The sequence below is a fragment of the Embiotoca jacksoni genome, unplaced genomic scaffold, assembly GCF_022577435.1.
Source record: "Embiotoca jacksoni isolate LCO1_2020_lvr unplaced genomic scaffold, fEmbJac1.0.p SCAF_25, whole genome shotgun sequence".
Classification (NCBI taxonomy): Eukaryota; Metazoa; Chordata; class Actinopteri; family Embiotocidae; genus Embiotoca; species Embiotoca jacksoni.
Window position 1 is genome coordinate 2,400,756 of NW_027185376.1, and position 26,582 is coordinate 2,427,337.

Consider the following 26,582-nt stretch of genomic DNA (forward strand, 5'->3'; position numbering starts at 1 on the left):
TACAAATCCCCCCCACCACCACCACCACTACCACTACCACCACTACCACCACCCCCATAAGGTTCCTCCCACCACCTCCCTCCCAAATATATTTTGCAGTCTTGTCAGTTTTATGAATAATCATATAAAATGAGGATTTTTATAGTATACAATACAAAGCCCTTCTAAAGCTCTGTCGTCAAATGCATTTGTTTCCATTATAATACTGTCCTGATGACTCCACACAGGGACTAAATGCAAAGAGAAACTTTCAAATCACTGCCATACAAAGAGTTTTTTTTTGTTTTTTGTTTTTTTGTTTTGTTGCAACGTCGCCTTGAATACACAAACACGAGAGTCCTTCAGCAGTCACATTTCAGAAGACAAAATGTTTGCGTCCAACTTATTTGGCAGCTCTGTTCACTTTAAAATTAGTCAGTAAAATCCTCATTCGTGCTCGGCCGGCTGCCTGCAACAGCTTTACGTGTTAGTGTCATTCTGGATTGGCACGAAGCCACAAGTCCATCAGTTTCATCACTGGTGTTTTTTTTTTTTTTTTTTTTGTCGACGAAGCAAATCAGTGACACATTATACAGACCGGTTTCATGTAAGCACGTCTCTGTAGTGATTACACTGAGATTATAATCAAGAGCTATGTCTTGTCTGGATGATGATGGACAGTAAAAAAAAAAAAAAAAAAAAAGTCTTCAAATGAAGCTATAAAACAATGTCCATGAGATATGAATAAATTCATATAATAATAAACTCTTACAGGAACATGATATTGCAAAAAAAGAAAAAAAAAAGAAAAAGCGCACAGCCTTAATCGTGTCTCACAAATTGCACAGTGACTGAAATGTAAAGTTAAACTGTATGGGATCCGCTTTGAAATTATCACCACCCAATGGACTGATAATAACCATCAACCCCCTGAGAACTTCCCCTTATCAGGAAAATATATTAATTTTCTTCATAATTCATAATTTTGAGACATCATTTGTTTTCTTTTTTTTAAAAAGCACAAAGGCTTCAATTTGGAGGCAATTAAATCTGAGATTTCCATATAAAAAGCCGACTGTTCTCAATGATATGTTTTTCTTTTGTGAGGCTTAATCACAGCTTATTTCACAGAAATGTAATACTGTGTTAACGAGTAAGAATCTCATATGTCGTGTAATTAAAAGAAACGAATGCGTGCGTCTGTAAACTGCGGAACATTTCGTACATGGAGATTTAAAGCCACATTTAAAATCAAAAGTTCACACAGCTCAGACTTGTGTAGTACCATGAAAGAAAACCCCCAAAAATATGAAAATAGAATGATATGTGACTACACGCTGGAAGCAGAAACAAAAACAACAAAAAAAACGTAAGGAAAAGACGCAGTGAGTAGTGGTTCGTGCGACGGACGTAGTCTCCAGTCGACTTTGAAGGAGCCTCCACCCGGGCGTAGGGACACGCAGCGGAGTCCAGTCTGGCTATAGGTTTTCTCCCGGCTGGTACTGAGGCTCCGTGGAGGTGAAGTAGTCCTCCAGGAAGGACTGCAGGTACTCGAAGGTGGGCCTCTCGTCCGGCTCCTTCTTCCAGCAGACATTCATCATCTCGTGCAGGGACTCGGGGCAGCCCTGGGGGCAGGGCATGCGGTAGCCTCGCTCCACCTGCTCCAGCACCTCCCGGTTCACCATACCTGAGGAGGACGAGAGGGCCGTTAGAGCTTTTTTATTTTTTATTTTTTTTATATCATTTATGTCTTTTTTGTTTTCAAATACAAGAGATGGGAGCAAGAGTTGGAAACCGCAGGAGGCGGCGTGTGTTACAGAAAAGCCCACTGCGTCACTAAAATGTCGACTACCCTGAAGTTTGAACTAAATTTCCTTCCCGTTAAATATCAGACTGTGTGGTTTCAACTAAGGCAGGTTGCCAGCTCAGAGGTTGTGGTTATTGTCCGTAGCAAATTAATCTTTTCATCTCACTCTCGTCAAAAATTCGAATTAGTGTATCTCCCCAAATGTTATATTATTCCTTTAATCAATTACCCAAATTATTTTCTGTCATTGAGTTAATCCATTAACCGTTTCAGCGCCACATCGGAGCTGAAGGTGGCGCACAGCTCCGCAGGCGCTGCTCCCCGGGGCGGTGTCAGTCTGGCAGATGGTTATAAACAAGAGTGGTGTTCAATCTCACGATCGTCCCCCCACCAGATGGTCTCATCTAATCTCGCATATGTGTGTGTGTGTGTGTGTGTGTGTGTGTGTGTGTGTGGATGTCAGCATCCCCCTTGCAGAGGCATAAACAACCAGCGCAGACAATGTCAGACAGCTTCACTTCATCCTGCGACATGAACGAGCCGCCAGCCTGACAGACTGGAGGTTGATAACTCTGGCCGTGAATCTCCACCCACACCGTTACCACACTGCAGGTTTTATTTGTGTCAGGTGTGTGTATAAGACTGTGTGTGTGTGTGTGTGTGTGTGTGTGTGTGTGTGTGTGTGTGTGTGTGTGTGTGTGTGTGTGTTTGTGTGTGTTAGCGTTGACCCTTCACATACCCGGGTAGGGCACTCTGCCTTTGGTGACGAGCTCAGTGAGCAGGATGCCAAAGGACCAGACGTCTGACTTGATGGTGAAGCGACCGTACAGTGCAGCCTCCGGGGCCGTCCACTTAATGGGGAATTTGGCTCCTGTGTGTGAGGAAGAGGGAGAGGAAGAGGAGAGGACTGAGGTTTCCACTAGAGGGTATTTGGCTTCATTTCTGTTTTTGTTTTCCCCCCCCACACACAATCAGGAAGTGACCCATCATTTCTTTGGTAATGAGGTTCATAAATGCTCCTCAGAGGTTGTAATTGCTGCTCAGAAATAAGACTTTCGGCTCTCATATTTAAGGTTTAGGGGACAAGAATGAATATAAGGGACATTATTAAGGATCTCTTGTTTAAACGAGGCTGCTAGAGTGACACGAATGACATAATTATCTCATAGCAAAAGTTATTTGTCATCATTTTAAAGCAGTAGATCAGTAACGGAAAATACGAGAACATGACATGTCTATTTAAAGGGCCAGTTCACCAAAATTATAAAAACATACAGTTTCTGATTGAAAGATAAAATCGTCTGCCTCCATTTATCCATTCGCTACAATATGTTGCATTCATGTTAATGTGTGTTTAAAGACATTTAAATTGGTGGGAAAAAAATTTGGGGAAAAAAAATAAAAATAAAAAAATTGTCTAATCAACCACAAATTTCACTGACCCCCTGCAGTACCTCCGCGGAACCCCTAGGGGTCGTGGACCCCCTGTTGAAGACCTCTGATGTCGATATTTTGGTATTCTATGCCAACGTTTTTATTATCTGTCTCTCAGATTCTTCTCCCACCAATGAGATACCACAGACATCCAGATGTTCAGTTCGTACAGCAACACTGTAAACATTTTCACGAGTGGACCACAGGTGACACTACTGTGATGAATAGTGACTAAACCGACATATATACTCTGCGTGTTGACAAGATTCACTTTTGATAATCGTTTTTTTTTTATCATTAAATATCTACCTTTTATTGGCCTGACGGAAACTTTAATTAATTTGACAGCTCGTCTGTTCTTTTGTGAATTTACTTTAACAGAGCCACTAATCAGGTGAAGATTCTGATTTGTCCAAGATTTTTGATTTATGACCAAATCACGACTGACCCCCGTCAGGCTCAGATCTACCTCATGCCAACGAGCAATGCCAAGTTAAGACGGTAATTATGGTAAACATTAAACCTGCTCCACACGAGCACGGTGTCATCGTCATTGAGAGCAAAACGGATTAGCACACTGCCGTCAGCATTTAGCTTCGTCACCGCTGTACCTTCGTACAACCTCACAGAACCACGACCGTGGATGTCTTATTACCATACTGTTTGGTCGGCAGCTTGTTTGTAGTGTCTCGGGTGTTTTTCTTTCAGATCTGGATGTGTGCAACCTTCAAAAGCAAGCTGCTGCCTTCAACCTTCAGTGAAAGTGTGTTTAGTTTGTTCCATTGTCGTGCAGCTATGCACACGCACACGCACACACACACACACACACACGAGTGCAAAAGCCCCTTTATATAAACTATAGTCTGCACGTGGGTAGAAACCGGTAAAGTGAGAAACGTATCATTAGTAATGTGGGTTTATTTGAGCAGCAGATAAGGCAGATTGATAAATTCTCCCAGCTTGTAAACAGCGCAACTAATCAGAGGGAGTGAAAGCATCTGGTTTCCACTATTAGTGTAATTCACCACGAGAGGAGACAACAGGGAGCCGTCTTCGCTGTGAGGACACTGCTCTAAACATTTCCACCCCGACACCTCATTCACCTGTGACTCACGCAGCCTGTGTGTGTGTGTGTGTGTGTGTGTGTGTGTGTGTGTGTGTGTGTGTGTGTGTGTGTGTGTGTGTGTGTGTGTGTGTGTGTGTGTGTGTGTGTGAGAGACCCACCTTGCCTCGCCGTGTACTCGTTGTCCTCTATCAACCTGGCCAGACCGAAGTCGGCGATCTTGCACGCCAGGTTCTCGCCCACGAGGATGTTGGCAGCTCGCAGGTCCCGGTGAATGTAGTTCATCCTCTCGATGAACGCCATGCCGTCGGCAATCTAGGAACAAAAAAAACCAACACATGACAGCACTTCACCGTCTCCCTAAATAAGTTTTAGCTTCCCACACTCTGAACATTTTGTCAGAAATAAAAAAAATAAAAATAAAAAAAAAAGGTGATACAAAGTGAAAGAACAAAAGCAAAGTTTGAGAGAAGGAGGGACGTGTTTACCGGAGGCTTAAAATAGAGCTCTAAAGATAACAAATCACTGACACAAATTCTGCACTTATGAAATTAAAAAATATGGAGGTATTTGTCTCACCTTTGCAGCCATGTCCACCAGTAAAATCAGCTTCAAGAATTTGCCGTCACCTTCTTTGAGGAAGTCGAGCAAGCTTCCTATAAAGAGCCAGAAACGCAGGAAAGCCATGAAATACTGTAGGTGCATCGGATGTGAGTGAGCCGCATACTAATACGCCGCTTCAGCATGTGAAGTCTCGTATTAAACTGAATAATACATTAAGCTTTTTAATGCGAATGACAGTGACGGCTAATTCCTGTTTAACGTCTATCAGAGGTAGAAGTTATGGGGGAAAATGTTCCAACAGTTTCTCAGTGGATAAACAAACTGCAGGCGTTTAGACACACACTCAGGGGCATATGTCATAGAGTTAACATTTACACACTCTTAAATCTAATTACTCATAAATGCACGAATTTAAAAAAGATGGCATTGCAGCTGAAGCCAAGAAAAACACCCACAAAACTGCAGCAGTTTTAAATTATTCCAGCCAGTTTTAGGCTTCAGGGAACCACAAGGGACTTCCAAGGGCTTTCAATCTGTTCGGCATATTAATTAAAACCTCCATAAAATTTTAATTTTTTTTCCTTCGAGGAAGTGGCCAGTGAGTGGATGTGACATCACTAACGGGCCATGTGGTTCCTTTTGTGCCCGATGTTGTTCTTTTCTTTATAAATAGACCTCAACAGGAAGCAGCTGAGCACTGTTAATCTCCAGGGAGGAAAGCTTGAATAAAAATCCATGTAATTGCTAAGCAAACATGCCCCGGCTGCAGGTATGGACGCGTACCTTTGGCCATGTACTCCGTGACGATGTAGATGGGCTCCTCGGACACCACTGCGTACAGAGGCACCAGTTTGTCGTGCCGGAGCTTCTTCATGATCTGAGCCTCCTGGAGGAAGGCCTCGGGCGACATGGTCCCCGGCTTCAGCGTCTTTATGGCAACCTTAGTGGTGCCGTTCCACGTGCCTGCGGAGGCGAAGATAGGGAGAGAGAAAAAAAGCCCGCGGGCCACGGGGGTAATCAGTGTTGTTAATGGGCCGGGAGCGAGACAATATCATTAATTAGGTCTTGTAATTGCTCAAACATGTGCCGTCATGCATGCACCTCTTGCAAAAATATCCCTCGGATGAGCGGATACGTATGCGAATACTAACAAACAGTGGGACAATCTCTGGAGATAACAAACAGAGGAAGCGACTGCAGGAAGTGGATAACCCCCTCAGTTTGGACAGAGATAGACTCGACAGATAGAGACGCACGGTGTCTGCATTTCCGACATAAACCTGGGCTTATTCTGTATTTCCCCATCTGGATGATTCCAAAAACAATGAAAGACACCACTAGGCAGTTGTGTGCTCCCCCTCCCCCCGACATGTTCCCCGCGCGTTTCGTCCGTCTCGTCCTTACCCATCCAGACCTCTCCAAAGCAACCTTGGCCCAGTTTGAGCTCCAGCTGCAGCGACTCCCGGGGAATCTCCCAGGCGTCTTTAGCGAGCCCCTGAGTCTGAGGCTTGACTGTGGGGCAAACCGTGGTCAGCCTGTGGCAAAGTCCGTCCGCATGCTCTGTGACACACACACACACACACACGCACGCACACACACACACACACACACACATATACCAAGGGGGAGAGAGAGAGAGAGATCAAAATGCTTCATTACACCCAGAAGTGCCTACTCACACACACACACACTTGCGTCTCTGAAGCAGCGGTATGCAGTTTTAAAGCCGGCGTGTTTCATGCATCGGCTCACTCCATTTGATGTCGATGAATTTAGAGGCTCTTCTACTAACTGATAAAATATAAAAGGAGATGAAGTGGCTTTTTAATACACCAAAACCCCTTCTCTGGAGTCAAACTGAAATTAAGTGGGATCACGGAGACTTAACCTCAGACCTCTCTCTCAGGCTGGAGACGAGGTGGGAGGCAGGGAATCATAACCGCACCATCAATTGTTATTAAAATTAAAAGGCCATTCATCTCCCTTGGTAACAGCGAGGCAGCACAGCAAACCGCATGGCAGAGAGCAGCCGGTGTGACTAAGAGTCATTTTCGGGATAATTCCTCGAGGTGTGATGAAAGGCTGCCATGAATAATGGATGAGGCGAGACAGAGAAGGAGAGCAAGCGCGAAAAGGAAATATACCTGTATAGTGTTTGACGAGTTTCTGTAAGGTGTCGAACTGCGCTCGCGTCGTGATGTAGTATCCCCCGTTGTCGAGCTTGCGGATCTTGTAGTGTTTCACGTTGTCTCCTTTGGTTTCGTCCCAGTCTCGTATGGAGAGAGAAAAAGCACCTGGAGGGGACACGGGAAATGTTTCTTCATCCCTCGAAACACAAATGTCTGTGATTTGACTGAAACGGGGTTTTAGAGTTGCAAAGTAGGATGAGATGCTGGTTTTCTGAGCTTTTTTTTTTTTTTTACCACTTTAAATTCCCTGTTGTCTTTGTCCTCTGTTTCCCCGCCTTTGTGTCTGAGAAGTTCTGTTTCTTCCATCAAGTTATAGCGGTGAACAGCTTTTAGTCATCCGACAAGACACAACAAGCTGACGGTCGAGGTCAGGCAAAATCAGAGCGCTGTACTCATGCTGGCTTTATGTGACACTAATATTGTCTTTTTTGTTGTTGTTGTCTTTCCTTATTGTGAGTTATTATTTAGTGAGTTCTTTTGTACACCCTTTTTGTATAGACAGGCTAGTGGCAAGGCTGTTTAGATGTCAGTGTTATTCATATGGTGAAAAACATGTTGAAATATTGCAACAACTGGATGGACTGGCTTGAAATTTAGAGGAATTGTAGCTTCTTGCAACTGTGAAGTCTGAAGTTCTGCGTTCCCAATCAAAGTTTATTCTTCCTACAACTTCCTGTTTGAAAATGTACTAAGTTAGCATTCATTCTACTCTAAATACAACACTCATGACCCTCAGATGAGGGAACTCCAAAGAAGTCAGTCAGATGAGCCAATCAGAGCGTTGTTTTTCAATTAACTAAAAATTAATATTGATGCAAAATTCATCAACATTGACCCAGAATCTGAAAGAGATTTAATCGGCGAACCAGTTCATTTTTATTTTTATTTTTAGCGCCACATTAGCTGTGTAAGAAACACTATTTTTTGGGGATCGGAGGAAGTAGCAGTGGACTTCTTTACTTAATTTTTCACACAGATTTTAGTTTTTCAATCAAAGAAATCTGACAACAGTTGATCATCTTTTGTATTGATTAAATCGGGATTGTTTGAGGCTAACATTATCAGTGCAGAAAATGACTCTTCACCTTTCGTAGTTTCACTTTCTCGCACCAGAAAAGTTCCTCGATGGTTCCCTGGATTCAGCAGCAACCTTTCAGCATCTTTGCGTCCCATTTTACCAAAGTACCACCTGTGAGGACAGAGACAGAATAAGAATTTAAAAGCTTGTGAAACTCACACGATGAAGCTTCTTTAGGACTGAGAAGCTGTTAATGTTGGACTGTGTGCTTTGAGCCACGTGAGGTGGGATCATGCTTCTGTCATTAGTCTCCTGGTCCTCTGCCGTAGGCCGAGTAATGACGTTATAAAAGGCAGCAACAAGGTCTTACTCTTCAGCCTGGATGGAGTCAGCAGGGGCCACATAGTTGCTCGGGATGTAGCCTTTCTTCCCCGTGTTGATGGAGCGAGCCTCCCACCAGTCTCCTTCTCTGCAGGAGGACAATGACAAAGGAGAGATGAGACGAACGACTCGCTCATTTGACAGTCAGCCAATGACTCATGCTCATATATCGCCGTGTGATTGATACCAGGGATGAAAGACGGTTAATAGTGGTTGATAATTTAGGGATCACTTCATCTGCAGTATGGCTAGTGTTTACGTGCCTCTAAATCTTATTTGTTCTGCAAGACCTCCCGATTTGATTCAAAAACGGTCTTTAAAATGAGCTTAAGACTAAATCCCACTTTCAAAGGGAATGAACGAGACTAATCTCCTTTACATTACAATGATATAACCTCGGGCGACATCTCTTACCAAAGCAAAAAAATAATAATAATCCACAGTGCTGTGTGGAGAAAGCCGCCGGCCCAAGAAACAAGAAGCAATTTAATTCATTTAGGGAAGCAGACCCTCACGGAGCAGGTGCAGCCGAGCGTCACTGAGCGAGTGAAGGGCGTCTCGTACTCGCCGCACTCCTCGCGAAAAGAAGCCTTTTCTAATAAATGTCTCATAAACAGAGAGAGAGAGAGCGATTCTTACGTGTTGTTGATGATCTGGAAGCGATCTCCCTTTTTAAACGTCAGATCATCTGAAGTTCTGGCTTCGTAGTCGTACAAGGCCACAAAGAATGTAACACCGCCTTAAAAAAAAAAAAAAGAGGATAACAACAGACAAACAAATGAGTAATAGACTGGTGAGTTTGTGAATTCTGCAGACAGCGGTGCAGGTGGAGGACATCATGTTGCTGCAGAGGGACTGTGTTAGGAATTGGTAGGTTTGTTTATGTGTGCGAGTGTGTAGAGGCCAGTTTAAGTAGATAAATCTGTCGCGCCGAGGTCTGGTATCGATTTTCTTTGCTTGTAATTTTATTGTGTAAACACGTCGCCTGCATGGAAATATGAACATTCATACACATGCCAAAGAAGACTCAGTAAATCAAACCAGTTTTTAGTTGGATAGCCTTTCTAACCGTCGTGATCGAGATTAAATATACACCTAAGTATTAAACAACACCTACACGAGATTAAAAGCCACAGTTCGGTCATTCATTGTGTAAATCAGCTTCATCTTCCCGTCCCGTTGCCAACATCCTGGAAGACGCGGTGCCTGCTGCGCAGCCACACTCCCAGACAGATGATGTTCATATACCCACCACTGACAACAATGCTGTCAACAGTAATCCCATTATCACCTGCAGAAAAGCAAATATCACGGCAGCGCCACCTTCATCCCCCTCTGAGAGCAGATAATCCAACACGGAGGAGGATTACAACCTTAAATCCCACCTAAACAGGAGAGTTCAATCTTTGCCTGCAGGATCGCAGCCGATAGCAGGACCCGTGTTAACGCTCACAACTTAGCAACGACGTGCATTAAGGGGTGACTGACAAGCCAGATCAGCATAATGACCGAGTTAAGCTTGATTGTGAGTACGTTTGCATGTTTTATCCCATTTACAGTTTACTGCAAAACAAATCCGTTTAACATCCCACTCTTGACATTTAAATAAAATTCAGGGTTTTACATTATAAAGAAAAAAATATTTCAACAAAGCAGTGCCTCGAGATGAATGCTAACGTCAGCATGCTGACATGCTTAAAAGGGGCAATACTAGATATAAGGTTGACAATGCTAACATTTGCAGATGATGTGTACCAAATTTTGCGACACCTTTCCCTCAAAAAATAAATAAAATTCAAACCTCCTGGTGGTGGTAGGTTAAGATCAATGGGACGTCAAAGTCTGTAAGACTCGCACGCTGTACAACAATATGTGGCAATCCAGCCAATAGTTGTTGAGTCAGTTTAGACCACAGTGATGAACCGATAAACAGATGGTTAACGCCGACCAGTAAAAAAAAACCCAATGAATTACCAACATCAGGTCTTTGCAAAATGATTTCAATCTTGTAAAAAAAAACAACTAAGAAATGTCTGTCTGGAAGATTAAAAGAAATACATTCAAAAATTGTAAAACCCTGCTTTACTGTTTGAAAACGCAGTTAGCAGCAAAGCTAATGGGGTGAAACATACAATTACAATTACACATGGTGCTTTAATAAAATCCCTTTAATCCAGTGTGTCGGGTTTAGTGGAATCTGTAAGTGAGGTTGCAGATAACAATCAACTGAATATCCAACCCGTCACCTCCCTATCCAAGCATTAAAGAGGATTTAGTGGTGCCAGTGTTTGATTTGTCCCTCCTGGGCTGCTGTAAAAACATGGCCAACTCCGTAAAAGAGGACCTGCTCCCAGTGTAGATATAAACTGCTCATTCTGATGCAATAATACACAACAATTCTTAGATTCAGGTGATTGTTCACCATTAAAAACGTAATGATACATATTTTATTCCAATTCTGCCAATAAATCCCCTTAAATCCTTCACGCTGATCCTTTAAGTTGGACATTAAGAGGACAGTGGTCTCGTTTTGCAATGAGGACCATTATCAGTGGAGTGATGACGACACAGTGAAACTCACTTGAAACGGCACCAGAGAACGAGTTGGACACTGGACCCGAGAAGGAGGAGGACATTCCTCCAAAGGGGGTCATGGCAGCCGAGGAGCCCCCGAACGGCGTGAGGGTGTGGTTGAAGTTGACGACCCCGGAGCCGGATGAAGACGAGGCAGCTTGACTCTGCTGCAGCTGGGTGGGATCTGGCCCGTAGTGGCCTACGTGAGGCGTGGTGGCGACGGCATTAACGTCTGACGCCGGGGAATTATCTGTCTGATACTTCATGGTCGGGCCTTTGTCCTCTTTGCTCTTAATGCAGCCCATTGTCTTACCCTGCCGGGACAGACACGAGAAGAAGAAGTCAGTTTAATTCAAACAGACGGGACAGCATTCAATGAAAGGCTAAAAGAGAGGTGCGGGATTAATGATTGCAACGTAAAGCCCGTAGGCGACGCGTGTCGATGTAATGACCTGATATTATCATGTAAATCACTTTGTTGTTGTTGTTACAACCACTAAGACTATAAGCCATGGGGTAACCGGGACATATGGGTAAATACAAAATCCGCTATCAGTCAATCATGACTCAAACAGGTCCACGTACATTAAATGGTGCCTGAATGGCCTTATGTATATTAAGTGCAAAACGGAGGGACGAATACGTGACTGTTGTTCCCATTGTTGTGATCCATTAGATTACGTTTTTGTTCCATAAAAATATTTCTTAATATTCACAAACACATGACACATTACATGCTGTCCAAAGTCACTCTCCCTAGTAACAACATTTAAAACAGACCCTTATAAAATATTTCAGCCCATGAATGACTATTAAATGGGTCTACTGAGAAACAAGCCCAAGGGGCCCAAGTGGTCATGGGGCATGTAGTGCTGAGCATCTGTATGAAGAAACAGTAAATGCTACTGTTTGAAAAGTCAATCAAATGACCACAGATATACACAAAAGACTCTAAACAGCTACAAAGACATAACCAATGACCACAAAGAGACACAAAATGAGCAGGAAAACTGCAGGAAATATTAAATAAGATACGCAAAAAGACCAAGACACATGAAATGACCAAAAAGAGACACAACATGAATACAACAAGACACGAACTAACCACAAAGACACACAAAACAACCACAGAGACACAGAAATGGCTATGTGACATAAAATAGACCACAAAAAGACTAACATGTATGAAGAGATACAAAAAGGGACACGAGCAGCTCAAGACACAAAACGTCTGCAAAAAGACATACAATGACAACAAAGAAATGTAGAGCAACGATAAAGAGACACAAAATGACTACAAAACAACAATTACAAAGATATCGACAACTACGAACAGATGCAGAAAACCACAAGAACAATCACATAAACACTACAAACAGATACAAAATGGTGACGACCAGAAAAAATATGGCTGCGAGAAATTTACTCGAAACCTCTGTGAAGAGATACAAAACAAGAGAAATAATGATCAAGACATGTGAAAGGACCACAACAGACACAACACAGCTATAAAGTCACACAAAATGACCACAAAGAGAAGTAGAATAACCACAAATAGACATAAACAAACCCAAAATCAATACGAAGCGATCCAAAACGACTCCATTAAAACACAAACTAACCTAAAAGACACACGGAAAAACAACCGCAGAGACACAAAATGGCTACAAAGGGATGCAAAATGACCACAAAAACTACAAGCGATAGAAAACAAGCGACACAAATAAGACATGAAGTCAAACACAATGCCCACAAAGAGACGTAGAATAGCAACAAATAGACATAAACAACCAAAAATAAATAAATAATCAATACGAAGATACAAAACAACTACAAACAGAGCTCTCCAACTCCGAGCCGTTCATTTTGTGTCTCTTTCAGTCGAGGAGTCTCGCTCCTCTGCTGGAGGACGTCTGTGCTCGGGGATCCATCGTTTCACAATCTGTCCGTGCCTCAGCCCGACCGCGCTGGAAGATTTAAAACATCGATGTGTGTGTCCATCCGCGTGGTTGCCATTCCTCTTTCTAACATAATTTGGACGGAGCCACACCGAGGCATTCCTCCGCGAGGTGAAGGCCCGGAAAATGTGGAGACGATCAGACACGCTCGTAAAGATGCCTGAGCGCGGGGGGGAGATCAGAGCGCTTTCGTTCGCCAAGAACAACGACTGCACGAGGAGATGGAATCCGTTTAGCTGGCGCTGACACGATACGATACGGTCAGACAGGAGAGCACAAGAGGTGAAATGGAGAGTTTTTCATGAGGAGCGGAGATGGTTCAGTGTGACAAGACGAACCGGTGCTACTGGGCGGCACGGAGGCACAGGTGGTGGCAGGAGTGACGAGGACGGCGGTTCACTGAATTACAGCCGTCAGTTAAAGAGAGGATCTGGTGTGGTAATACATCTTTCTCTGATTTTTGGAGCAGTGGCCTTGATGCGCGGAGGCGGGAGGGATTTTTTTTTTTTTTTTTTTCTCTCCCTCATCCTAGAGGGGAGTTGCGCGATCAAGAGTTCATCGAGTTCTCCAGCTGAGCTGCCAGAGAAATCAACAAAAAAAACGGGGACAAACCGCAGAAACCTTCCAAAGATCCAGAACACTTTGCTCAAATAAAACTCGGCAACCGGTGAAACGCCGGGCTTCAACTTGCGTCGAGCGCCGGTCGTCTTTTTATGGGCGGTCAGTCGCCGGAGACGTTTCAAAATGAAAACGATTTCTTAAAAAAAAAGAAAAGAAAAAAAAGAAAATGGCTGCAAGTAAATACGCCGATAAATCTGATCTCAGATGTTAGATGTGCGGCCAACGTGCCGAGAATGTTTTGGCACGGAAAAAGCCCTTTCTGTTTTTCGAGCCAACCTTTCCTTTAACCTCGAGTGTCATGGAAAGCAGAGGCGGCTCGGTCGACTACGGTGGGCTTGTATTTCATTATCGGACAGATGAGAGCGCGGTGCGTCGGGTCAGCAGTGAAGTTACCACGCTGTAAAACACTGGCCGCTGTCCCGGGGGGAGTGAAAAAGATTTTTCCCCTTTCAAAAATCAGACATCAGCCGTTTCATTGAAGTGACGTCACTTTTCCAGCATTATCATAACTGCACCAACACTGAGCCAAAACTAGGACACCTTTAAAGGAGATTTCAAAATAAACCTTTCTTTCTACTTTGCTGTATGTTTTCATGCAATGCACAGAGGCTGCTTTATAATCCTGTGCAGTATTTTGTCCTGATCAGAGTCGGTGTTGAAGCAGTGAGAAGATGAATTATTTATTTGTTACATAATTGCTGTTTTCAAAATCAATATTTTGGGGAGTCCTGCTTTTGTTAGTTGTTATCGATCCTGTCGCTGTCATTCCTCTCGTCTCCCGTCAATTCTACCAAAGGCATAAAAATACCGCGTGAAAAATAGTGCAAAGAAAATCAATACGTTTAGTCATGCAACTCTTTTTGAACAAACACCGCTGAAGTTGTTTCGCGCAACAGCAGAAGGCGACGTCGGCCCGATGGTTGCTGCACAGTTTGCTTTGAAATCTGCTCGCGTCGGTAGAGTTTATTGACTCTGTTGACTTCTCCCGTGTGCCGCGTTTCACCGGATCACGGTTTGAGTTTGTCCATTGCTTTGGTGTTCGACTAAACTCCCGCAGATTCCGTGTTTAAACGGCCAGTTTGGAAACGTCAGCACGCTCACACGCTAAAATACCAGCACGATAGCTCGACGTTAGCGTTCAGCTCAAATCACAGCTGTTCCTAAAACTTCACCGAGCTTCCAGGATTTTGCAGCATCCTGAAGGGGAAAAAAAAACAAAAAAAAACACATTTCATATAGAAAGCCATCGACTTTCATGCACGTAGAACACAATATCTAAATCTCACAGTTCCCTCTGAATCCCGGGTGGAGCACTGCAGGGCCAAATAAAACCTGCGATAATATTTCTATCTGCGGCTGTGTGGGCACAAAGAACAGGATTTAGATTGAGTGTATGCAGAAACAGAGAGAGACAGCAGGTTGGGTGGGTGGGTGGGTGGGTGGGTGGGGGTGGGGGGGTGGGATTGGGAGCGGGAGCACTGTGCCAGCTCCACCAGCTTGAACTACCAGGAGGATTAAGAGGATGGCGGATTTACCCTAAGAGGATAATAACAGACAAAAAAAAAAAAAGAGAGAGAGAGAAAGAGTGACCACCAGGGCCTGTAGCTAACGCAGTGACGACCCCTGACTCTACTGTCAGTTTGACCTGCAGCAACCTTCAACATTTGTTGTGTTCGCGTGCATTTCAATGAGCTCTCAGCTGCAGAGGCTCTTAAGGACTCGTCGCTGCGATTCATACGATGCAGACCGACTTGGGAGTCCCTATTAATCAGCTGGATCAGGCAGCCATCACATAATGACTCCACGCGGGCTCCGTCCACCCTTGGAACGCGGTTTGCAGCGTCACATTGACCCCGATTGAGGTGAAAAATCATGCAATGCGTCTTGGGTGTCATTTTAAAGCCATAAAGGGAAAATAGTCATAGTGACAGGTGTCTAAAAAAAAAAAGAAAAAAAAAAGAAAGAAAGAAAGACATCACCTTGGTGTATAAATGAGTCAAAAACTCTGCAGCCAGATTTTTACTGTAACAGATCTTAAATATCTAAAAATGTCCCACTGACTTTTACTTTCATGTCTGCTCACTGAACAATAGAGCCACGAAACCACAAGGAAAATCTGGCTTGCTGCTAATTATAGAAACGTATTCTAATTGCGGACAACATCCCGCTGGCCCCGGGATGATAACATGACCCACTACGACGATCGCATGCAAACACGAGAAGACTCCCGGTCGCACCGCGAAGAAACAATGAGAGAGGAAGGTTAAGAGTTTGCGCGAGGAAGCTTCCAACACAGAGACGGCGTATATACAGAGGATCCTTCACTATCTGATTGGAAAGGCGTGTCTCTATTGTTTTAGCTCTGCTCTGTTCTGCCAGGGAGAGACAGAAGACGAATGAGTTGAAGGAAGCTTGACATTTCACTCAACCTGAACCAAAGCTCTGTAAATTGGTAGAGACTGTTGGAAATGCTACACCGAGGGGCAGATATCCCTCCGTCTGAAGTCAAAATCAGTGTGTGTTACCTTAACCGGTAAATATTAGACTTATTCAATGCTACTAGGAGTCTTTTTTTTTTTTTTTTTTTTTTTTAAGTGTGAACTGCAGAGAGGTGAAAAATATTTGAAAGCAAGGGCGCACACAAAAAAAAATAATTATTCTGTCCCTGCTGAGATTCCTGCTGGTTCTGCAATGACAATGTCTCTTTTCGGAGCCACGGACTCGACAATATCTTTGTTTAATGTTCCGGCGAGGTCAGACTGCTCGGTGAGCCGGTGTGGAGCTCACAGCTGATAGGGATTCAGTGTGTTGCTCAAGGGCACTTCCAACACGGCAGATGCTTGTTGAAAAACCCGCCTCTGAGAAAGCTCCTCTGATGTTTTGCACAATCTGCTTGCATTGTCGAGTATTTAGGAAATACATAACAAACTGAATGTTTTTGTGGACATCCGAGTCGGCCCCAGATGTTTCCCCGGGGGACCGGATCCTCCCATGACTAACTGATGGTCACGGAGGTTTAAAAGGTTGTCACCTTTAACCTTTTGTCTTTAGCGTTTTTATCTATTTTAGAGGCATGCTTGTCGCTAAGACACAGCACCCATGTGATCTTTATTTGTTTATTTATGTGGTCTCACAAAATCCTGATTTCAGCCGATGCACCTAAATGAAGTGTTTAACAGGAGACTTGTGCAAATTAAACCGCGGACACGGTGCGGTGAATCAACAGAAGAAAAAAAACAACCATTTACTGTTCAAACCGTCTCTCTGCGCTCTAAAATCATTATTTACATATTTTTGTGCTACAGTGATAATTCAGACCTGCACGCTTCTTATCAGCCACCTCCCCTCGCGCTCCTTCCTCCTCTCCGACCACGGAGTGATAATTCCACACAGGCTCCGCAAAATGCTGATAAGACGGAGGAGAGCTCAGTTTCTTTTTCTTTTTTTTTTCTCTCCCTCACTCTCATAATGCTGTAGAAGTTTGCGGTGGTCATGGTTCAGAATTTTAAAGAAGGCTGCGGAGACGAGGTTTAGTTGAGTAAGCTGAAAGTGCAGGATTATTTGGAGGGTGGTGTTATCTGCGTTTTACAGTCCTGCTGGTCACAAACTAGCACATAAGTTTCATTATTATTGTTAGTAATGTCCAGATTTGGTGATTTTTTTTTTTTACGTTCTTTGGTTTTGTATCATTTTAAATTGTCACGTTTGGCTTTCATACTGTCAGATGGACTAAAGAAGTTTTTTTTGAAGGATGCATTGATTTTTAATATTGATAAAGACTCGGTGTAGTGAACAATAAAATATGGCACACCCTTAATTACATGAACGCCTTTAGGATGTCAAATGAACCTAAAGTAATGTGAATTAGCTGATTTTCATAACTTAAAATCGGACTCAATAAGTCAATTCAATTTAAATTTTTTTGAATTTTGATGGTTGACTGGATTTCCAGTTCATTAAAGTTAGTTAATTCTTCCTGAGAGAGATAAAAAAAAATGTCTGTACCAGTTTTCATGGCAGTCCATCCCACTCTGTTGAGACATTTCACTTAATATGGCAAAATATTTAGCAAATCCACACAACAGTTGTTCAAATACATCAATCCAGGACAAAGACTGATCGCCCACGCTGTTACCCTCCGAGCCAACTGCTAACGTGGCTAAAAACAAACAACGTGACATTAAATTACAGTTCCTCAAAAGTCAGGATTTACTGCTTTTTTTGGTTGTTTTTTTTAAAAGGCAAACTTTTAGATGTTTTTAGACTGTCACAAGCATTAGCGAAACACATTAATTGGCAGTTAGTAATCATTAGGCGCCCTAACTTCATATTTTCAGAGTTGAAATGACAAATCTATGTAGAAGTGAGAAGGTGTAATGCTGATACTGAATACGAAGACGCGATAGTGAAGAATACATGCGTATATCTCATTCAGATTTTGAATCTGACTGAAGATCAAATTCTTACATCTTAATTCTGCACATCATGCATTATAAATGCACTCGAGCCGGATTCTTAAATATACAGCCGGAGTCTCAGTAGTTCAAACAGGCTCGGCTCCTCTGAGGTTTAGATTCGACTGTAGGCAGCCGGGCTGAAGGAGTTCCTCCGTTCGTCAGCCGGCGGTCTGACTGAAACGCTGCCCAGCGTCTCGCTGGACAGCTGCTAGCGGCTGACGCTGTGGCTGCAGACGGGGAGGGTCTGTGGGGCTTTGCTGGGCTTCAGATCTTCAACAGATGCTGCCAGCCACCGTCCGCCACATTCCTCCGACAGCAAACGGTTAAAACTGGGTGTGGGGAAATGTGTCGCGTGACGGCGAGGATGTGGAGCCTCGAGAGAAACATCAATACGTGGTTCACAATGAGATTTGCACTGTGCCGTGTGGAGAGTTCTGCTGCAGGCTTGCTCACTGTGCGTGAGATGGATTTGATTGATCTTTCTTGGAACTGAACGCAGAGTGTTCGACTGTTTTACTTTGAAAAGCAGCAGCCCAATCTATCTCTCTCTCTCTCTCTCTCTCTCTCTCTCGTACTTCAGACCCAAGGAAAAAAATAGCTCTTGAATATTTGCGTTCGTATCATCACTGATTTCCCTTCGACCTAACTCTCAACTCGACCGGTGTGTAAAACACCAGAGCTCTCCGAACAGCTTGCGGTTGAGCTCGTGTCAGTTATTTTGCTTGCCAGAGAACAGACATCACACACTTTCCCGAATAACGGGTCTCTCGGGAACACCTGAGCGAGGAGGTGCGAGCTATTTTGGGAATCGCAGCGTGCCTTCGGTCGTCCATTTGTCTGAACACACAACAGAGCCGAGTGTTTGAAGTGTCACCGTCTCGTGAAGTGATTGTGAAACCTCATGTGATAGCCTGGATTAGACTCTTCTCTGGCAAAATCTGGACAAAAACACAGCTGCAGTTTTCGTGTGGAGTTTGGTCACAAAGAAACTCGGGGCAACTAGCCTCTACAATAAAATACATGATGGCGAGTTTCATCGAAACACAAGACGATCACCTTCAGATGTTTGCTATTAAAACGTTGTGCTTTTCAGTGTTAGTTTCACACATGATGAGCACTGGTCTGCTGGAGAAAGCAGATCCCCGAGTAAATGTAGGATTGATTTGTTTTATTTGAAAGAGATTGTTTAGAGGGACGCACTGATCCAAGACAGCGGCAAATTACCTTTAGGCGGCCATCAAATCCACATCAAATTCAGGTTGTTTGTTGATGTAATTTTAAAATTGGGTGTTTCTGAAATCTGTTAGCTTCACGTAATCCCTGGTATTATGTTACACTGCATACAAATTGTTTAAATGAGTTCCTCGCAGTGATGTATAATCAGTTTAAAGGAGCACTCGGATCAGATATCCTGAGTCGAGTTATCAGGAAGTAAAAAGCTGGATCGATGACTCCTCGTTTGTTGAGCCATAATATCCTGAGCTGAGCTGGAATAAAAACCCTCCAAACTCTGACTTTTATGATAATTATCAATTGAACTGCACCAAAAAAAAGTTTAAAAATGACACAATAACCTGAAGCACTCGTGTTCAGAACCAAAAAAAAAAAAAAGGTCCATTTAATCCAAAGTAGGACCAAGACAAGAAGCAGAAACCTGAAACCAAGGTTGAAATCTGTAACCTTGTGTTGGTAAGAGATATTCACAGCAAACTTGTAGGGGTGGAAGAACACATGCCAAAGTCCTATAGGTCAACAAAATCACTGCTCATTCATATTTACATTGGAAATAGTGGCATTCCCCTTTAACTCCCTTCACTCCGAATTCAACGGCCATCCTCAGAAACCAGCTGTGATTCAGTTAGTTTACTTTGAGCAGGCTTCATTTAAAAAAAAAAAACAACAAAAAAAAAAACGTTGAAAGTAAAGAGGACGATTCCCAGAACCTGCCCTCACAGTGCAAACGGGAAAAGTCAGACTAGAAGAATGAATAAAGCAGCAGCTCAAACCCTGACTCAGCTGTATAATCAGTGACTTTAAATTAACTGGCAGCATCACCAAAACCTCCTCCTCTTCCTCTTCTTCATCCTCCTCCTCCTCCTCTCTCCGTTTTATCGTAACCCCATTCTGATCTCACAATGATCTGAATCAGCATGACTCAAAGATGGAGTTAGATGTATGAAATGGTGAGGTGGCGCTTTTGTCTCATGCATCTGAGTCCTTTTTGGATTTAACTTTTAAACAAAATAATTATGATAAGAGGCCAAAATAGATGAAACCTGAGAACATATTTGAAAAGGAGTTTATAAAAATGACAAATGAACCTTTCTTCTATATTTATAGTCCTTCAAAAACAAGTTAAGCCTCACGTTTATGGTAAATAAACCTTATTATGATAATTCAATTGCAGTAATGTTATCATACTACGTGTTTCCTGCTTGAAAGTGTCTATCTGCAATCTGATATGGTTACTAATATCCCTCCGGGACTTTAAGCACACGCTGTCCGATATTCTTATCGACACATAAATGATTAAATGATTCCCAGATAGCTTCTGGTTTGCAGGTAAAACTGTCAGTAAGCAGGTATCTGTTGGTATTCTTGTAGGACAGCTTTATTTCTTTGTTGATGACAGGTCAGACAGGCGAGCAGCTGCTTTTCGGCCCATCTTTATCTGATCCTGCTGCTCTCACAAAGACCACTTTCGTTTGTCTTTTTTCTATTTACCTTCACAAATCCGCGTCCTTCTCGGGTGGTTTCCTCCTCGTTTCCCCCCCTCCCACCCCTCTTTCAACCTCCTTCCTTCTCCTTGAATCAGATCCGGAATGAAAAATAATATTCTATACGTTATTCCAACCGGGAACGAGCCGCCTTCATCCTCACTTCATACATCCAGCAGAGCAATTGCGTCTGAAGTTAAATCAAAGCAGCTTCAAGTGTTGCAGTCTTGGGAGGATGGCGGAGCCGCTGGAGGAGACCGTCATTGTAGCCGGAGCTCAGAGGTCAGAGAGGAGGAAACCTGCAGCTGCATGACAGTGGCTGGACGGGGAAAAAAAAAGAAAAAAGTCGGATCCCCTGAAGTATCCCAGCGCTTTGTAGCTCCTACTTCCTACTACTAAACTTCCCTCAACCCCCACACAACATGGCGGACCCAGCCTGCGGGACTGGGAGCCTCACAGCTGGAGATACCGACGCAGATCCGTCCGGTTCGGCGGGTCTGAGGTGAACCGGGGCAGCAGGAGACGATCGCTGAGGCAGAGCCGGGGAGGACAGGCCTCGTGATAGTGGTGAAAAAAAGAGACAATGACCGGGGAGGAGAAGAGGAGCAGCCCGGCCAGTGGAGGATGGGTTCACGCACAAAAAGGAGGACTCGATCTGTACCGTTTTCAGGCTCAAATGCAGGTCTGTGACGCCCCCTGCTGGTTGTACAGCTCTCATTGCAGCTCAATTAATAATAATAATAATAATAATAATAATAATAATAATAATAATAATAGTAATAATAATGACGAGGAGGCACATTTCATAGCTATATAAAATTCAGCCCAGGGAACAACAACAATAATAATAATAATAATAAGGTTTTTGATATAGGCTATAAACACCATTCATATATAAAAATAAACTCAAGAAAAACATAAAGTCAATCAATCAATCAAAAAACAAGTTATCAGTGATTAAAAAAAACAATATTGGCATAAAAACATAAGAAAGTGTCAATTAAAACAGTATGACTGCCATCAGAGTGCAGCTGCGTTTTCACAGAGATACATTTGACATATTATTGGATTCAATTTAGACACATCACTCACTACCAGAAGCTATAATTATCAGTTCAAGGTCTTGTCTTTTTTCTTATTTTTTTTCGGTTGTTACACATAACTCTTTGTGTGTGTTTTTTTTTTTTTTTTTTTATAGATATCCATGCATAGGGCCACAGTATTTCCTTTATAGTGATTTATTACTATCTTAACATATGATTTCAGAGCTTTAAAACCTCTCATTGTTTTGGCATCTTGAAGAACAGTGTGCATTTATTTATCTATTGGGTTTATTTGATGACCTGAGCAGTGTAAGATCATCCTTTTAGGGATAAACCAAGTTGTATTCAGCTGAGCTGAGCCCTGATTATTTATATATCTTCATATCTTGTTGTTTCGATCTCATCCTGCAGTGCAGTGTTTAGTAGGTTTTGGGTCGATCCTTTCGCTACAGTGACCTTTTTTTTTTCTCTTTGAATTGATGCATCATTATATCTAATATAAATATTCTATTTCTATTCTATTTAAGGCGTCGACATGAAAAAATAAAAATCTCCGGAGGAGCGTTGTCAGACATGAACGCTTGGGCTTCTTCTGTGCTGTAAATTCTGAGAGTAAATCCTACCTTATAAAGAGTGGGTGTGTTGGACTTGAGCTTTTACCACGTGGACAGTCTAATGACAGACTATACACTTGCATTGTGGGAAATGTGGGATCCAGTATGGCTTGAGCCTGAGTTACAGATTACAGTTTAAACAGTTTCTGATGTACAAAGACAGACGATCTGTTGATGTTTATATGAACCTAAATTAAGAACTTTATTGTTTGATGAAAAGCTTCTCCAGCATGAAGTCTGTAAAGATCTCTGTTCGGACAGTTACGCTCAACTTTACAGAAACAAGCAAGTTTGCTCCGTGAAGGGAAAAAAATACTGTTTGTAATGCAGTTTAAGAGAAACTGGAGACCATATTTCATGTTTTATTTCACACAATAATTTACAAATTACATAATTTAGTAAAATGTTGTTAAATTCTGATGAGTTCTTCTGGGTAACTGATTAAAATGTAAGATTCATTCTTGTAAAAGTCTGTCAAGTTCAATATGACTTCACTAAGGACCCTTCAGAGAAGAGTTATGAGCAATAAAACAAGAGTTTGTAAAACTTTTTAAAAAGTCATAATTATACGACACAGATTAAAGTTGACTTTGTTTAAGTGTTCTTAAAGGATTTCAAGTTGTTCTACAGCAGAACTTCTTGCCTGATGGGCATCAATATAACGCAACAAAAATAGTTGTATTCTGTTGTAAAAACTTTACTGACAGGGCAAAGTGCGCATTTTCAGAAACTATCTTTAGTTTTAGTTTTAATTGAGACTCCTGGTATTGCTGTTGGTTTGTTTTTAGGTTTAGTAAAGACGTCCTAAGGTTTAAAGGCTTAAACTTTCTGCTGTTACAATTATTTTATGTCAACTTTGGCTGCATGGATATTTGGACAACAATGTGCTGACTGTGCCTTTTAATGTTAATCACACAGTGTCATTTTCTGCCAGTATGATGGGGGAGACGATGACCCTTTTTAGATTTTGATTTTAGACTGAAATTTGTCTTTTTTCTTTTCACACCTCAGGAACTGAATTTAATAGTTGTCATAGTTAGTGGAGGTTTTTTTTTACCATGAAGCCTTAAACACTACTGAATGCTTCAAACTTTAAAAAAATAATCTTAATGTGATGGAAACCGTAGATTTGGAGCGAAGAAATCAAAGACGACCGCTTTGGGTGGCAAATCAGTGAGGTTTATTGACAGACATCAACCCAGGAGGGGCACAGTGACAAGTGTAAAATTATCTATATTTACAAATAAAGAGAGGAACGAGCCCCATTGTTGAAACTGGGTCAAACTTTGAACACCAGACTGTCTTCGTTGAGACTTTTTTCTTATGGAAACAGAAAGTTCAGGAGGAACTCATGAGTTAGGGAAACTGGATGAGACAGTAACACCCAATGATAAATGAAAAGTCCTTTGCAGTTAATTTAAAAGGTAAAATTTGTCCTTGTTTTTACCAAAGAGAGAAGCAGTGTTGATTAATACATTTTTTATTAAATACTAAACATCCAATTTAAAGTCTGAGGAAACAGGAAGGTGTTCCTTCTCCACTTTCTAAAGGAGGCTGAAGTATAAACTATCTCTACTGTTGGTACTCAGATTTTAATTGATCAGGAGTTTAAACCAAACATATCAGTATCTGACATACTGACATCACATGTCTGAGATTAGTACAAGCATGACTTTGTTCTCACAGTCCACCGTCCATTCACAAGATGTTCATAAATCTTAATGCAGTAATGAAACATTTCTGTGTCACAGCTTCACTATGATTTGAAGACAGAGTGTCTGTAATCTGTGAACTTTGCAGTGTTCGTACTGAGAAGTTTTTGGATTGAACCAGTGATTATATCTTCTTTACTGTCTGTGATTACAACTAAACGCTCCTTTTTACTGACAGTTATGATTTACTGCAAGATGGACTTTCTGTTTACCTTCAACACGTCTTTTCCTTCAATGTGAGACATTCTCGAGGCTCGCCACGTTGTTTTTAATCTCGTTAATTAATATAGTAAAAACCCTACATTAATTACTTCACTTAATCAGGAGTGTCAACTTGTCCTCCCGCGATAATCAATTTGCACTAATGCTCTTATCGATCAGTTTTTATTTACTATAAACTCAGTTTTCAATAGTAACAGTCCAGTTCTGCTACATTTATGATTAAAGTCTTCTATAATCTTATGTGCTTAATATCTAAACTGAAGAGTTATATTTTCCATATGGGTTAATTAAGTTATATAAATGAATAAAAAAATTAAATAATTAATTAACCAAAACATAGAGATGAAATCAGGGTATTTTTTTTCTTAGCTTATGAGAAGTTGGCAAAACAGCTGTTTTAATTTACAGTAATGAGCCGTGCAGGAGCAGAAACATTAATAAATAAATAATGTTATCAGATAAACATTAGTATTAAACTCATTTATACGCATAGCATTTGGCAGGTCTGACAAAAATAAACATCATTTTTATTTTTGAAAATAATAATCAAACAGTGTGGGCATTAGTAAATGTATTTGCAAATTATAGAATAATACATTAATTTGCAAATCATTTTCTTAATGCCGGGAATGCTTGATCAATATTTCCATGCCACTTGTGGTCCTCCATACAACCATAATTGTTTCCGTCACTTCAGAGGATTAGACATTGATTTACATTCATTTCCTGCCGACTCATTCTCACCTCAAAGCTGCACTTTAAAATTGAATGATTTCCGTTATGATGACTTGCTTTTTGTCCTTTTAAGGACGCCAAGTCTCCACAATGTGACCACAGATTAATGTCCCCACAGCATGAGTAACACAACTACACACACACACGCACACGCACGCGCGCGCACACACACACACACACACACACACACACACACACACACACACACACACACACACACACACACACACACACACACACACACACGTCTTACAAATTAGATTTACAGAAGCCGTCTCCTGTCAACACTTGTCACAGTATCACCTACTTGAACCGGGAGACCGAAACATCAATAAAACTCTTTAAACACAAAGAGTCAACGTCGGCCGGCAGGCGGCTATAAAAAGCCAACAGTACTAAAATTAGAATGAGTCATATGTTCTTCTGCTGTCTTGTTTGGTGTGATAAAGCTCAGCCATCCGCTGTATGGTCTGCTGTGATTACTCACTGCTCGCTTTCCAAGCAAAAGATATTAAACAGTGTGAATTGAAGGAGGTTCCTGTTTGCAGAACCGGTCCGAACAAACAGGAGCACATTTTCTTTTACTGTATTTTACTGGGTCAGTTTAAGTTACTGTAAGGTGCCTGCAGTAAACTTTATGTTAGATTTATCACTTACAGTAAAAAATCCAGATGCTATTCAACACTTGGAATATCATGATTGTTTGTAATAATAAATGACTGTCCATAAAAGGAAGAAGAATTTTAATTGGCTTTCGACTGGAAATTAAAATACGTCAAAATAAACGGTTGTCCAGGGCAGCAGGTTTATTAATATTCCACGAGGAAGACACATAAAATGTGTTGTGAGTCAAGCCTCGGGTGATTACTAGATACATATTCTTATCTACTTTGTATTCTCAGTAGATTTAGAAGAAGAAAAAACATGATCCCTGCTTCCCTGCTTATTTAACATCATTAAGAGGAGAGCAAAGCTGAATGACTAATCATCATTTTGCAGTGATTACTCTGATTCATTTCAACGCAAGATTGCCATGATTAGTTTACAAGTGTCTTGATTGTGTTAATCATAATTACACAGCTAAGGGTTTACGAGGCAGTTGAACCAATTTGAAAAGATCAGGAGTTTAAACCAATACGATGAACACACACCATGAACGCAATGATTTAAAGTTCCAATGTACAGATAATGACATTTTAAAGGCCGAAGCAGGATGAAGATTTTGAGTTCAGACATCTAAATTTGTTGATCGTCTTCCTGTGAATTAGACTTTGTTTTTAAACACCTCGGGACCCCTGACACTCCACAGTGCACCTTCTTCTCACAACCACTGGGGCGCACTGCTCACTCAGAGCAAGAAAAGGACTTGGGCATTTCCAGAGATATCCCCCCCCCCCCCTCACCCCCTCCTCCCCCACACTCTACACACACACACACACACACACACACACACACACACACGCGCACACACACACACACACACGCACACTTCTT

General features: G+C 42.0%; 1 protein-coding gene across 2 annotated transcripts; it reads right to left on the minus strand.

Moving 5' to 3' along the window:
- Nucleotides 1-54: 54 nt before the first annotated feature.
- LOC138204365 (tyrosine-protein kinase yes-like) lies at nucleotides 55-21,398 on the minus strand. 2 transcript variants are annotated; one of them, XM_069159572.1, is made up of 12 exons: nucleotides 20,770-21,398; nucleotides 11,017-11,323; nucleotides 9,075-9,174; nucleotides 8,425-8,523; nucleotides 8,122-8,225; nucleotides 6,992-7,141; nucleotides 6,252-6,407; nucleotides 5,631-5,810; nucleotides 4,863-4,939; nucleotides 4,445-4,598; nucleotides 2,526-2,657; nucleotides 55-1,666 (listed from the first exon to the last, which is right to left on the minus strand). In XM_069159572.1, exons 2-12 carry the CDS (start codon nucleotides 11,312-11,314, stop codon nucleotides 1,458-1,460), a joined length of 1,659 nt encoding a protein of 552 aa, XP_069015673.1. In that variant the 5' UTR covers nucleotides 11,315-11,323; nucleotides 20,770-21,398; the 3' UTR covers nucleotides 55-1,457. The 2 variants fall into 2 exon arrangements, with proteins under 2 accessions (XP_069015673.1, XP_069015672.1); XM_069159571.1 differs by lacking the exon at nucleotides 20,770-21,398 and adding an exon at nucleotides 12,848-14,152.
- Nucleotides 21,399-26,582: the final 5,184 nt, after the last annotated feature.